Source organism: Camellia sinensis, chromosome 13, assembly GCF_055761805.1.
Source record: "Camellia sinensis isolate YWXY chromosome 13, ASM5576180v1, whole genome shotgun sequence".
Lineage (NCBI taxonomy): Eukaryota > Viridiplantae > Streptophyta > Magnoliopsida > Ericales > Theaceae > Camellia > Camellia sinensis.
Window position 1 is genome coordinate 72,193,828 of NC_138973.1, and position 13,066 is coordinate 72,206,893.

The 13,066-nt window shown below is 42.5% G+C and overlaps 1 protein-coding gene across 1 annotated transcript; it reads left to right on the plus strand.

Moving 5' to 3' along the window:
- The first annotated feature begins 6,211 nt into the window (after positions 1-6,211).
- On the plus strand, positions 6,212-6,640 carry LOC145805481 (uncharacterized). Its single transcript, XM_082900621.1, has one exon. It carries the CDS (start codon positions 6,212-6,214, stop codon positions 6,638-6,640), a length of 429 nt encoding a protein of 142 aa, XP_082756747.1.
- The last annotated feature ends 6,426 nt before the right edge of the window (positions 6,641-13,066 follow it).

Here is a 13,066-nt window from a genome sequence, read left to right on the forward strand (position 1 = left end):
CTCTAAAGTGCTCAGCCTTTTTGATTGATCCCCTGAGCTCGCATACACGCTCAGGTTCAAAAACTCCATGTATCACATTGATAATGCCTTGAGGTGGGGCGTCGATTGGCATTCCATTGGGGTTATTATGGTCCTGGGGGGCAGGCTGCGTCCCTCCTTCAATGTATTTGTCCAAGTGACCTGCCGCCACCAACTCCTCCAGGTGCTGTCTCAATGGTGTGTAATTCTCAGTTCGGTGCCCTTTTTCTTTGTGGAAGGTGCACCACGATCTTTCGTCATAGTCCTTCTAGGCTTCTCTTAGCTTGGCTGGCCACTTGACGAAAGGCTCATCTCTTATTTCGCTCAGAATCTGATATATCGATTTCTTGAACACCGTGGTTATGGCAGTGCGGATTCTCAACCATCTTTTATCCGGGTCTTCTCCGTTATCTCGTCTGCCACGTCTGTTTCTGTTCTGACGATCTACTGCATTGACCTTTGTTGAGGTTTTCTTTTCTGGTACTGCGGTCGCACCAGATTTTGCTTTGGCACGTGTGCCATCTTCTTCTACCCTGATGTGCTGATGCACTCTTTCCATCAGGGCTTCCATGGTGAGGGGTGGCGTCATGGTGATCGAGTCCCTTAGTCTGTTCCCGACTGGAAGGCCTCTTTTATACTGTGCGATAGCGAGATTGGTGGGGCAGTCCCCAATCTGATTGAATGTCTCCCAGTAGCGACTGTTGTAGGATCTTACGGTCTCTTTATCACCCATGTCGATGGAGAGTAGCTGGTCGATCTCCACCGGGGTTTTAGTGTTTGTTCGGAACCTTGTTACGAACGCCTCTGCCAATTGTGCCCAGGAGGCTATGCTGCCCTCTGGAAGTTTTTCAAACCAAGTCAAGCCTAGGTCGCCAAGGCTTGATGGGAAGAGTATATACATTAAGGCCTCGTTTCGCCTGTACACAACTATGACCTGGCGAAAGTGGCGAAAGTGTGAGTAGGGGTCCGTCTTCCCTTCATATGTAGTGAATTTGGGCTGAAGGAAGCCTGATGGTAGGGGCGCGTTTTCAATCACCGGAACAAACGGCGAAGTCTGTAGCCTTGCTAATGCTTTGTCCGTTGGTTCGTAGGCAGGGCGTGGTATTGACATTCCAACCTCGACGCTTCCATGCGTCCGAGGAGCCAACCGCTGTAAGGCAGAAACTCTGTGCGGATCCCACGCCCTGGCATCCTCCTTGCATCGTGCTTTCTCTTCGAGCACGGTTCGTAAGTCGGATGATCTGGGTAATTCCGTCTGTCTAGATCTGGTTTGGTGCGAATGCGAGGGCCAATACGTGCTTCCTTCAGTATATGATCTTTCAGATCTCGTCCTTTCAGACCTGGAGTGACGAGTTCTGGAAGACCAGGATTGAGTATCGCATGTCCTGAGGCTTCTACTCTCTCCTTGCGAGGGTGTGGTATTCCTACTCCGATTTTCTGAGTGGCGAGGGGGCGTCTTGCTTTTGCGCCCCTCTCCTGTCGCCACTTCTTTTCCCTTCATCTGGCGCTTCAAAGCTTTCATGTCTGCCGCCATCTTTTTTATTAATTCATCTTGTTCTTTCGCGCGGTCTTCCAAAGCTTGAGGATCAATCCCCCGTCTTTGCCTGTCAGGACTTTGCGAATGAGAGCGATGGGGGCTGTTATTCCGCCTTCCCCTAGTATCCCTCCTGGTATTATGTCGTTGGGGCTCCAAATCTTCCATGGGAGGGATAGAAGGTAGTCCTTCACGCCTTGCGCCCCCATCTGGAGTTTGTCCGTCGATGGCGGACTGTGGCAATTCTTCAATGTGCACCATTGTTTCTGAAGAGGAGGAGCTTAATCAAGAGATTTTGTCCTGTCTGTTCTTCCCACAGACGGCGCCAATTGTACGGGAAATAAATAAATTTTCTCGTATAACCCTGTTGACCAAGTCTGCGCTCCGCCGTACGACGTCGCCTTATCACCTGAAAACACAAACGTGAGCTAGCTGGCGGGTGTGTGCCGGAAACCTCTCCGATGCCTAAGTCAGCAAACTTGACAAATAGACAAAGCTCTGGGAATTCAGAAAGCAAAGTTGTGTGTTACCTCCTCCAAGGTGATGTTTGTGAGCTTTTATAAGTTCCGTGTGGCACAATCCTAGTAGGATTTCTACTTCTCCATGCAGAGTCCTCCTAGGATTCATACTCTTGAAAGATAATGCTTATCCTTCAACACCCCCCTCACTGCTTAAACCAAGTGAGATGGTTTTTACCATGGCCGAACTACCACATGACCGAAATAATACTGGCTATGCTGAGCCACAGAGTAGGCCGAACTATCCTTAATTCGGTTCTTTCTTTTCTACTTCCTATCTCGGTTCTTTCATGTACAAACCATGGTATGTTTAGACCGAGCTACCGAGTAGCAAGGTTTTGACCGTTCTAACCTCAATTCGTCATGACCGGACTAACTCTGAGACCGGCCTAACTCCAAGTTGCTCCCGGACCGGAGTAACTTTACAATTCTTGGGCCAGAGTAACTTTATCTCTCTTGGGCCGGAGTAACTTTTCGGCCTTTTCACCAAAACTACCCTCTCAGTATCTTTTGGAATGAACTAAAAATTAGAAGCAGCTTGTTTGGAAAATGCCTAAACAAGAAAAACTCTGAAATGCCATAAGCTCGTCTGGTTCATTTTTGCGTTTGGAAAGGAAAAAAAAAAAAATATATATATATATATATATATATGTAAGCAAAATGCTCTTATATATAGAATTATCGAATTACCCTCACATGTCCCATAGGCATGAGGATAAAAAGGGAATTTTCTCCCATAGTCTTGAGGGTAAAAAAGGAAATTGACATTACAACCATTTGATGTCACATCATATTATAACATTTTTCAAAACCTAAAAAGCTAACCCGATGTGCAATGGGAGAATTACATGTTAGAGGATGTCAGAAAAAAAAAAATACAGTACATATATAAAAAAGTGGAAAATTATATAAATATTAACCATTAACATTATAAGTTTTCTCATTAATATATAATAATTTTTTAAAACACCTGAATTGTATTATCTCCAAACACCTAATAAAAAGGCAACAAAAAAAAGCAAAGGTGATTTGGGCATGACTTAGGTCTCGTTTGGGGATTAAATATTTTAATTAAAAAGTCATTATATATTATTATATCACTCTATTTATTTTTCTGTACATCTTTTTATAAAAAAGTCAGAAGTTACTAAAATAGTATGTTCCAAACTAGACCTTAAGCTCAATTTGGAAATTTAGCTAAAAGTCAAAAGTCAACTTTTAACCTGGGTTACATCACATATCTATTTTTTTTTTTCATATTTTCTCAAAAAAATTAAAAAATCAATTTTTAATCAAATTTTCAAAACAATTCTTATATTTAGTAATTTATTGATTTTTTATAAAAATATGTGGAAAAAAGTAGAAAAATAATGTGATAACTTGTAGCAAATAAACCAACAAGATTGTTTTTAATATAAATTAAAAAAAATAAAAAAGTGATGGGATAAAAATTTATATGCAATTCCCAAACTAGACAACCCCATTAAAATTTATAAATGAATTTAAATGAATTATATTTTTTGTAAATTAAATTAAAATTGAATTTAAATAAATATCGCGTTTACTCCTGGGATCTAGTAATTTTTTCGATTTTTAAAGATTGGAAATACAGTAATCCTCGTATAATGAACGAATTGAAAAGTTCTCTGTCGAAATTAACTACATCGACATATTCCAATTAATATATACTTAGTGATAAAGGGTGTTATGTACGGAATTTTATAAATTTAAAAAAAATATATTATAAATATATTGAAGTAATTTCATATTTTATTTTGTAGTATATACAAAATTTATAAGTTAAATTTTTATGTCTATAATGTAAGGACATATTTTTTTGAATAACAACACGTAGTCAAGGTAGTATCGAAGTGCCAGCTAAGGTGCCATGTGTCCTGGTATTGGCGTCGAGGTGATTTCGGCTAGGCCAAGGTTACCTGCGAAGATACCGAAATCCGAGATGAACGGATAATGGATAAGAGTCCTAGAATGAGGGAGGACCTCAGCCAGGATAAGGACAAAACTCTTAGAGAGTTTATCTTTATCTATTGGAGAGTCCAGGATGAGTATTGGGACAAAATCCAAGAGAAGCTAGGCTTCTACAAGGATCAGGTTAGTGCTGACTATAAAAGTAAGGCACCCTCATGGATCTAAGGTATGCTTTTTAGATTCTGACAATGAATATAAGCATTATTTGCTATTTTTGAGAGATAACTGTGCCCCGGGGTGGACGAACCATCGCCGGAATCTTATCTTTCTATGAGAGGTCGTTCGGGGCGCAATCTATTCTGCCAATGTTCTCCAGCTGAATACTTGTTTGGCAATGTGGTCAGAAAACAGCACACACAATTTGGCGCCGTCTGTGGAAAAGAAAGGAGAATAGGTGGCCAATGATGGACAAAAAGAGAAGATTGTGGATGACATCCCCACTCGAAGTGGTAAGCACATTGACCCTAACGTAGAGGAGGATAATTGCAACGAGAAAACTCGGGATCAGAATCCCGGAGAGAAAGACGTCGGCCAGGAGGGCGACGTACCAAAGAAGTCAGGCCAAGGCGGGTATTATAATGAGAACGACCTCTAGGTGTGGAAAGATAGATGCCTACGGAGGGATGGAGAGATGAAGGGAATGGCGAATAAATTGGCAGAGCTGCAATCGGTCGTCAATTTCATGATGCAGAACAATGTCATGCAGCCACCATTTCCGTTACAAGACACGTCGATTCTAGCGGCCAAGAACGATGCCCAGAAAGTAGGGTAGAAAATAGTCCCTGCCGTCCCCCAGCACACTAGGACCAAGGAACACTCTCACCGGCCTTCAAGGGAGGTCAGGCGAGGAGAGTCAATGAAGGAGATTCTCGGAGGACGCATCGTACCAAAGAAGCTAACCCCAAAGAACATCGACATATTCAAGGGAAGGACTCTGTTTCGACACAACTAATGGAGAGAAGTCCAAGATGACTTATAACGACACCGGGAGTAGCGCACCAAAGAGGCTAAAATCCGTTGATAGCCGAGCTCCTGGACGAACCAAGGAGGATCTGAGAGATTACTTTCAGAGGATCGACAAGATGCCGAGATAACCTCTCCGGTCAAGCCAAGAACACCGTTTTCGGTAGAGTTGGACAAATTTGAGGCCCCGAAAAGGTTCCACATGCCGAGATTCCAGATATACGACGGTAAGTCTGACCCTAACTTTGTTGCTCTGCAAAGTGTTCCCCTCATCCTTTGGAGAAATCGCATCAGACTGGTTTCACAAGTTGCCGAAAGGAACTGTGAAAAGCTGGGAAAGCCTGGCCGAGATGTTCGTGGCTAGGTTTGTGACAAACAAACTACAGCCATTGAGGGTGGACTCCCTGATTCTCTAAGAATTGGCGAGGATGAAAGCCTTAGGGCCTATTCCAAAAGGTATTATGAGGTGTTCAACCGAATACAAGGGTGCAACCAAGAGGTGGCGGTCATGTCTTTCAAGAACGGCCTGAACGATGATTGCCTGCTCTGAAAATCATTGGCAAAAACACTACCAAAAAGTATGGAAGAACTAATGGCCAGAATAGAGAAGTATGCGAGGGCCGAGGAGGACACGCCAGGGACAAAGGCGTCAAAATAAGAGAAAAGAAACGGCTTGCCGAAGTGAGGCCAAGGTAATAGTAGATACAATAAGCAGGAGACAGGACTGAGGGCTGCACAGGCAGTCACAATCGCATTTCGAATTCCGGTTTACAAAGTCTTGGAAAGAATCTGGAATCAACCCTATTATAAAGCACCAGAGAAGATTCCTGGTGAATTTATGGGAAGAATTCTAGGGAAACGTTGCGCCTACCACAATGAGGATGGGCATCTAATTCAAAGGTGTGGAGCACTAAAAGCACATCTGGAAGACCTGATAAGACAAAGCCATTTAAGGGACCTAGTAAATGAGGCTAGAATAAGGGAGGAACAAACGAGACTGCCTCAGGCACTAGCAGCACCACCCCTGCCAGCACCACAACCACAAGCAGACGGACCTCGAGTGATCAATGTGATTCACTCGAAGGTCAATGAGAACGAGGTACGTGGGGAAACTCAGAAGGTAAAACACTTACAACATGTGTGTCAGGTCCAAAAGAAGAGACCTAGGGCAGACAAGTGCTAGGGACAAATGGTGTTCTTTACTAAGGACAACCTAGAGATGGTGCAACATCCACACAACGATGCCTTGGTAATATTTCTCCATATTGGAGAGTGTCAGGTAAAGCAAATTGTAATAGACCAGAGCAGCTTTTGTGACATCATGTATGTCAGGTGCTACAAAGAGGTTGGCTTTCACCAAGATGATCTGGAACAATTTAATGGTTCTATGGTAGGGTTCAACGGAATGCCGATGTGGCCCTTGGGAGCAGTAAGTTTGGAGGTGCAGACTAGCACCAAGAAGGTAAAAATAGAGTTCACAATAACTGACACACCCTCTCTTTACAATGCTATCCTAGGAAGGCCATGGCTGCATGCAATATGGGCTGCTCCCTCAACATTGCACCAGCTGTTGCGGTTCCCAACAGAACATGGAATTGAGAAGGTCAGAGGAGATTAGGTGCAGGCAAAGAATTGCTCCATGGCAGCAATGAAATCCATCTGCAACATACGAGAAGCAGAAACAGTAGAGATTGAGGATGAGGACATAGAGGTCCTCGAGAACGTCGGCAAAGAACTAGCCAAGAAAAGTGAGGAAGCCCTGAAGAAGATCTTAGTCTACCAAGGGGATGAAGAGCGCTTCTTCCTTCTCGGCTCAGGTTTGGCTGAGGAAGATGAAAAGGAATTAGGGACATTCTTGAGAGCAAACCTTGAGGTGTTTTCTTGGACACCATACGAGGTGCCTAGCATTGACCCTGAGGTCACTTGCCGTAGACTAAATGTCGACAGGTCGGCCAAACCTATTATCCAGCGAGCAAGGAGGCCTACGTTGATGCATGTTGAGGCAGTAAAAGAGGAAGTGGATAAAATTCTGAAGGCTAGAGCTATTCGAGAGGTAAACTACCCAACATGGCTATCAAACACGATTATTGTAAAGAAAAAGAACGGGAAGTAGAGGGTTTGTGTGGATTTCACCTGCCTGAACAAGGCTTGTCCCAAAGACAGTTTTCCACTCCCCAAAATTGACCAACTGGTGGATGCCACCTCAGGACATGGAAGGATGATCTTCTTGGACGCTTATAGGGGGTACCATCAGATAGCCATGTACCCCACAGATGAGAAGAAGACTGCATTTATCACCCTAAAAAGGATGTATTACTACAGAGTGATGCCTTTCGGGTTGAAAAATACAGGAGCAACTTACTAGAGATTGGTGACTAAGATGTTCAGACATCTAATAGGCAAAACAGTTAAGGTATACATTGATGACATGGTCGTGAAGACCAAGGAACCTGAAGATCATCTGGCCGACCTGAAAGCAGTCTTCGATATCCTAAGGACATTTCAGCTCCGACTCAATGCGTCGAAGTGCGCATTTGGAGTTGGGTCAGGAAAATTCCTGGGATACTTGGTCACCAGAAAGGGCATCGAGGCAAGCTCGGATTAGATCAAGGCCATTTTGGAGTTGAAGAGCCCAACATTGGCAAAATAAGTGCAGATGTTGACTGGAAGGGCTGCAGCCCTGAACAGGTTCATAAACAGAAGTTCTGACAAATGCAAACCTTTCTTTAGTTTAGTGAAGAGAGCCATAGATTTCTTATGGACAGAAGAGTGCGAAGTCGCCTTGGCTGACTTGAAGAAATACTTGACCACAGCTCCAGTTCTTTCAAATCCAGTACTTGGAGAGGAGCTGTTCTTATACTTGGTGGTTTCAGAACATACAGTGAGTGCATTCGTAATCAGAGAAGAAAATGGAGAACAAATGGCAGTTTACTACGTGAGTAAAACCATGGCACTGGCAGATGCAGAGATTAGATACTTACCCTTGGAGAAACTGACACTGGCCTTAGTAATGGCCTCCATGAAGCTAAATCATTACTTTTAAGCCCACAAGATTATGGTATTAACTGAGTATCCTTTGAAGTCCCTTTTGCAGCAAGGAGATCTGATAGGTAGGATAGCAAGATGGGCAGTAGTGTTGGGCCAATACGACCTGGAATTCAGACCCAGAACAACAATCAAAGGCCAGGTTTTGGCCGACTTCGTGGCCAAGTTCACACTAGGCGTAATTATACATCGGGCTCCGTTAAGCCGGGGTATAAGATGTCCAGGTGAACAAGGAGAAACCCAACTGGGGATAGTAGAATAGAGGAGAGAAGAGAAACTCAGGCCCTGCAGTATTTACGTCGGCTACTCCTTCCGCCTGTTTGTTGATGGAAGTTCAAATCGACAAGAAGCGGGGGTAGGAGTAGTGCTAGTATCTCCAGATGGGCGGATGCTAGAACAATCCATTTGTTTGGGGTTTAAAGCCTCAAACAACGAAGCAGAGTATCAAGCACTGATCGCGAGGTTGAAGTTGGCAGCAGCAGTGGAAGCCGACGAGGTGATGGTCTTTTGTGGCTCCCAGCTTATCGTCAACCAGGCAACAGGCGAATATGCAGCCCGAGATGAAAGAATGATGGCCTATGTAAAGAAGGTGGGCAGACTGATAGCATTATTTCAAAATTGCTGACTTCAACAAGTTAGCCAAGATGACAACAGCCATACTGATGCCTTGGCCAACCTGGCTAGTGCAATAAAACCAAGAGAGGCAAGGACAATAATGGTTGACTACTTGTCAGGTCCAAGTGTAGAACCATTGAACACAGAGCATGAGGCAATGTGTGTGGAGATGGGACCAAGCTGGATAGATGCGATAATAGTATTCCTTAGACATGGGAAACTGCCAGATGATCATAAAGAAACACACAAAATCAGACTGAGTCGGCAAGATTAAGTGTGACAGCAGAAAGACATCTTTATAGAAGGTCTTTTACTGGACCTTTTTTGAGGTGTGTGCATCCTTCACAAGTTGAAGACCTCCTGTCCGAAATACACGAAGGAGTATGTGGAAGCCACACTGGGGGCAGGTCACTTGCTCATAGGGCCATACTCAGTGGTATTGGTGGCCCTATATCCAGAAAGATGCTGAAGCTTATGTCAGAAGGTGTGAGAAGTATCAAAGGTTTGCACCTTTGATACACCAACCTGCAGCGGATTTGAACCCAGTGTCCAGTCCTTGGCCATTTGTCCAATGGGGCATGGATCTTGTTAGACAACTGCCTCAAACGACTGGACAAAGGAAGTTCCTACTAGTGACAATAGATTACTTTACCAAATGGGTAGAAGCTTGTAACAACCCTCGTCACTGTTTACTGATTAACCACTGATTACCGTTAAACTGAACTGATTATGAATGATAAGTGAACTGAATAAACTACTAAACTGACCGACTGAAATTGAAACTGAATTGACTAAGTATACCTGTTTAATTGTAATTCTATCTGTTTGGTTATTTGATTATCTGTTCGTGCTTTTATGTTTTAATTGCAAATTGAAGGCCTTATCGGCGGCCGAATCCGAAATTGATTGATGATTTGTGATCCTTAGAATTAATGTGATTTTATGGTATATTTATCTGAAAACTAATTCGGTATGATTAAATTAGGTTAATTATTGAGAAGTTACATAGTTTGACTTAACTACAACTTTGCCATTTGAGTGGGCCACTACACCAAACCTTATCTAAGGCTTAGTCTTGCATTACAAACATTTGCTCAGCCATTATTCTTGAGTGTTTAGCCGACTAGAGAGGGAGAATAGGGAGTTAGAGTAAATTCATCTTGAATTGCTTGGAATCTTGAAGAAATTGTGAGAGATTTGCCTTCTTGAGCCTCCATACCTCTAATTCAAGAATTAGGTAAGGAATTTCAACCTCTCCTTGTTGTATTTAAGCTTGTTCATGCGTGGTTCTTGAGCCTTTAGTGATTTAAGTCAAGTTTTGGTCTCATGATGTTGAATTGGAGCCTAGTTCATGCATGCATGCCTTTACTTTGAAGTTTTGAAGTTGTCCTTCATGAAATTGTACATGCATGCTCATATTTTTACAATAGACCATGTTTTCACCTTGTCTTTGAAAGAATTGGCTCATTAGAACATGAAATTGAAGCTTGAAATGGTTTAAATTCATGTATGTTTGCATGTTCTTCATATTCATGGAAATTGGTTTGAATTGGATTTATTTGAAACACCCTTGGGCTTTGATTTTACAAATTGAGCTTTGAATCATGTTAAAGTATAAGTTTTGATGTGTTTTCTGGAAAATTGGCCCAAGAGGATCGAAATTTATGGTTTAAAACTTGGTTTTGAGCTTGAGGTTCAAATCTGGGATTTCCAGAATTTGGACTCACGCTCGAGCGGGGTGACTGGTGCTCGAGCGTGAAAATCGTGATCCCAGCATTTCGTTCTGTTTTGAAGTCCGCTCGAGCGGAATAATTGACGCTCGAGCGAAGCGTTGTGTCTCATGCTCGAGCGGGTGTCGAGCGCCCAATCGAGCGTGATTTTCGCCTATCCAGCACTTTTGACTGTTTTGCAGAACGCTCGAGCGGGTAAGTCTACGCTCGAGCGGAAACCTTTGTCTGTATGTCCGCTCGAGCGGATTAACCTACGCTCGAGCGTGACTCTTGTTTTCTGAAAAGCCTGGAAATGCTTTTTCAAGTGCATCTTTGCATCCTCATCTCATCCTAGGCATTCTTAGGCCTAGTTTAAGGCATCTTAATGAGGATATAGATGTAGAACACACCGAGGCAATTAGGGGTTAAGTTATTATCCTTCCCAACTGTGTAGCTTAGTGTGTGTTCAATCTGTAACTGTGTAGGGTTGGCGACTGGGGACGCGCTCTAGCTTACTGTAGCCCAGAACTCTGTGAGTAACAACTGTGTAAAGATATGTTCAAAATGATTATCTTCTGAACAATTGAACCGTACTGCTTTCTGAACTGATACTGTTAATTGAATGAATGTATGTCCTATATTCTGAACTGTATTGTTGCATCCTTAGCAACTACTGTTTACTGTTACTGCTATAGAGATCTTTGTCGGTTCCCTCGTTAGAACCACTACTGTTACTGACTGATGGCCATCATTTATTGCTCGGTCTTTTTAAGACCTACTGTTTACTGTACTGTTTTGCTAATGGATGTACCACATATGACTGTATCGACTGAACGACTGAAATATTGATTTAATGAACTGTTTTCATTACTGCAAGGACATTTATTCTTAACCTCTTTATGCATTGTGTTATTCACTGGGCTTTAGCTCACTGTTTATATATATATGTAGGTGTGCAGTCACCAGACCGCAGCTAGAAGCATCGGGGTAAACTCTAGTTTTGTCAAGCCAACCGTTGTGCCTCACTGCGAGGTTCCGAGCCTGTCAAGCTACGGCTTAGGGGTGTTTTTAAATTCCCCGTCTGTCTCTGTATCTGTCCTGTTCGACTGTATAGACTGTTACTGTACTGTTTGATAAGGATTAGGTCCATGAACTGAATGATTGTATATATGTACATACTGTTTTGTCCGACTGTATATATTTGAATGAAAAGTCTTTTTGGCATACAGACTGTCACAGCTCATTGGACATTGTTTATTTACTGTATTGGCTTCCGCCTGCCCCTGTACTCTGTATTACTGTAATACTTTTAAGCAGGCCTTCGGTAATCTCGGATTACTGGCCGGTTACGGTGCTAAACCCATAGGGGCAGGTTTGGGTCATGACAAAGCTGAACCCCTTGCTAAGATTCGGGATATTGATGTAAAGAACCTCATATGGAAGAACATCATCACCGGGTTTGGAATCCCAAGGGTGATAATAGCAGACAATGGTACACAGTTTGATAGTAAGCTAATCAAAAGGTTTTGTGCAAAGTACAAAATCAAGAATTATCATTCCACTCCAAGCTTCCCTCAGAGTAATGGTCAAGCAGAAGCATCCAATAAGGTTATCTTGGATAGGATCAAGAAGAGGCTGAAAGCAGCAAAGGGAAAGTGGGTGGATGACTTGCCTAGTGTACTCTGGACATATCGGACTACGCCGAGAAGATCAACTAGGAAATCCCCATTCGCCATGGCTTATGGAACATAAGCAGTTATTCCACTGGAGGTCGGTATCCCAAGGATCAGAACCCAGGGAGTAGAAAATGGGACCAATGAGACATTTTTTGCCTAAGATCTGGATCTGTTGGAAGAAAGAATGGAGAAAGTAGCAATTCAGCTGGGGGCATACCAGCAGTAGCTTACCAGGGCTTACAATAAAAAGGTCAATACAAGAGAGTTTCAAGTTGGCGATCTCGTTTTGAGAAAGGTTGTCGACAACAAGAAAGATCCCAAAGAGGGCAAACTTGGCCCAAATTGAGAGGGACCTTATAAAATCATCTTGGTCCTAAGCAATGAGGCATATCGGCTTGAAGACAGTGAAGGCAAAGAGTTACCAAAGCCCTAGAATACTTGCAACCTGAAGTTTTTCTATCATTAGATTTCTTTTTGTTTTTTTAAAGTTTTTTGTCATTAGCCGAAGTAATAATAAAGTTTTAGTTCGATTTTTTCATTTCAAATTTGTGTAATACGACTGACCAGTCAGCTGACGATGTTTCTAAGTGAAACATGATGAATAACTTAGACTTATTATATAGCAGGGTTGAATTATATTTGCATATAATAGAGTTGATCTGAGTTGGCGATGTTTCTAAGTGAAACATGACGAATAACTTAGACTCATTATATGACAGAGTTGAATTACACTTGCACATAATGGAGTTGAACTAAGTTAAATTAACCTGGACTCACCATATCGACAGAGTCAAACACAGATTGAAACTAAGTACATTTGAGTAAAATTAACAGAGGAACCAGGGTTTAGAATCTCGGCTAGTCTCTGTTTGAAAATAACTTCGGCAACAATGTCATAATAACATGTTTAATGAGAACCTAAGTGAAACTTAAGTTCACATTAAGGGGTTTCCATTTGTTTTTAATTTAATTTATCAGTGGTTTCCATTTATTTTTAAT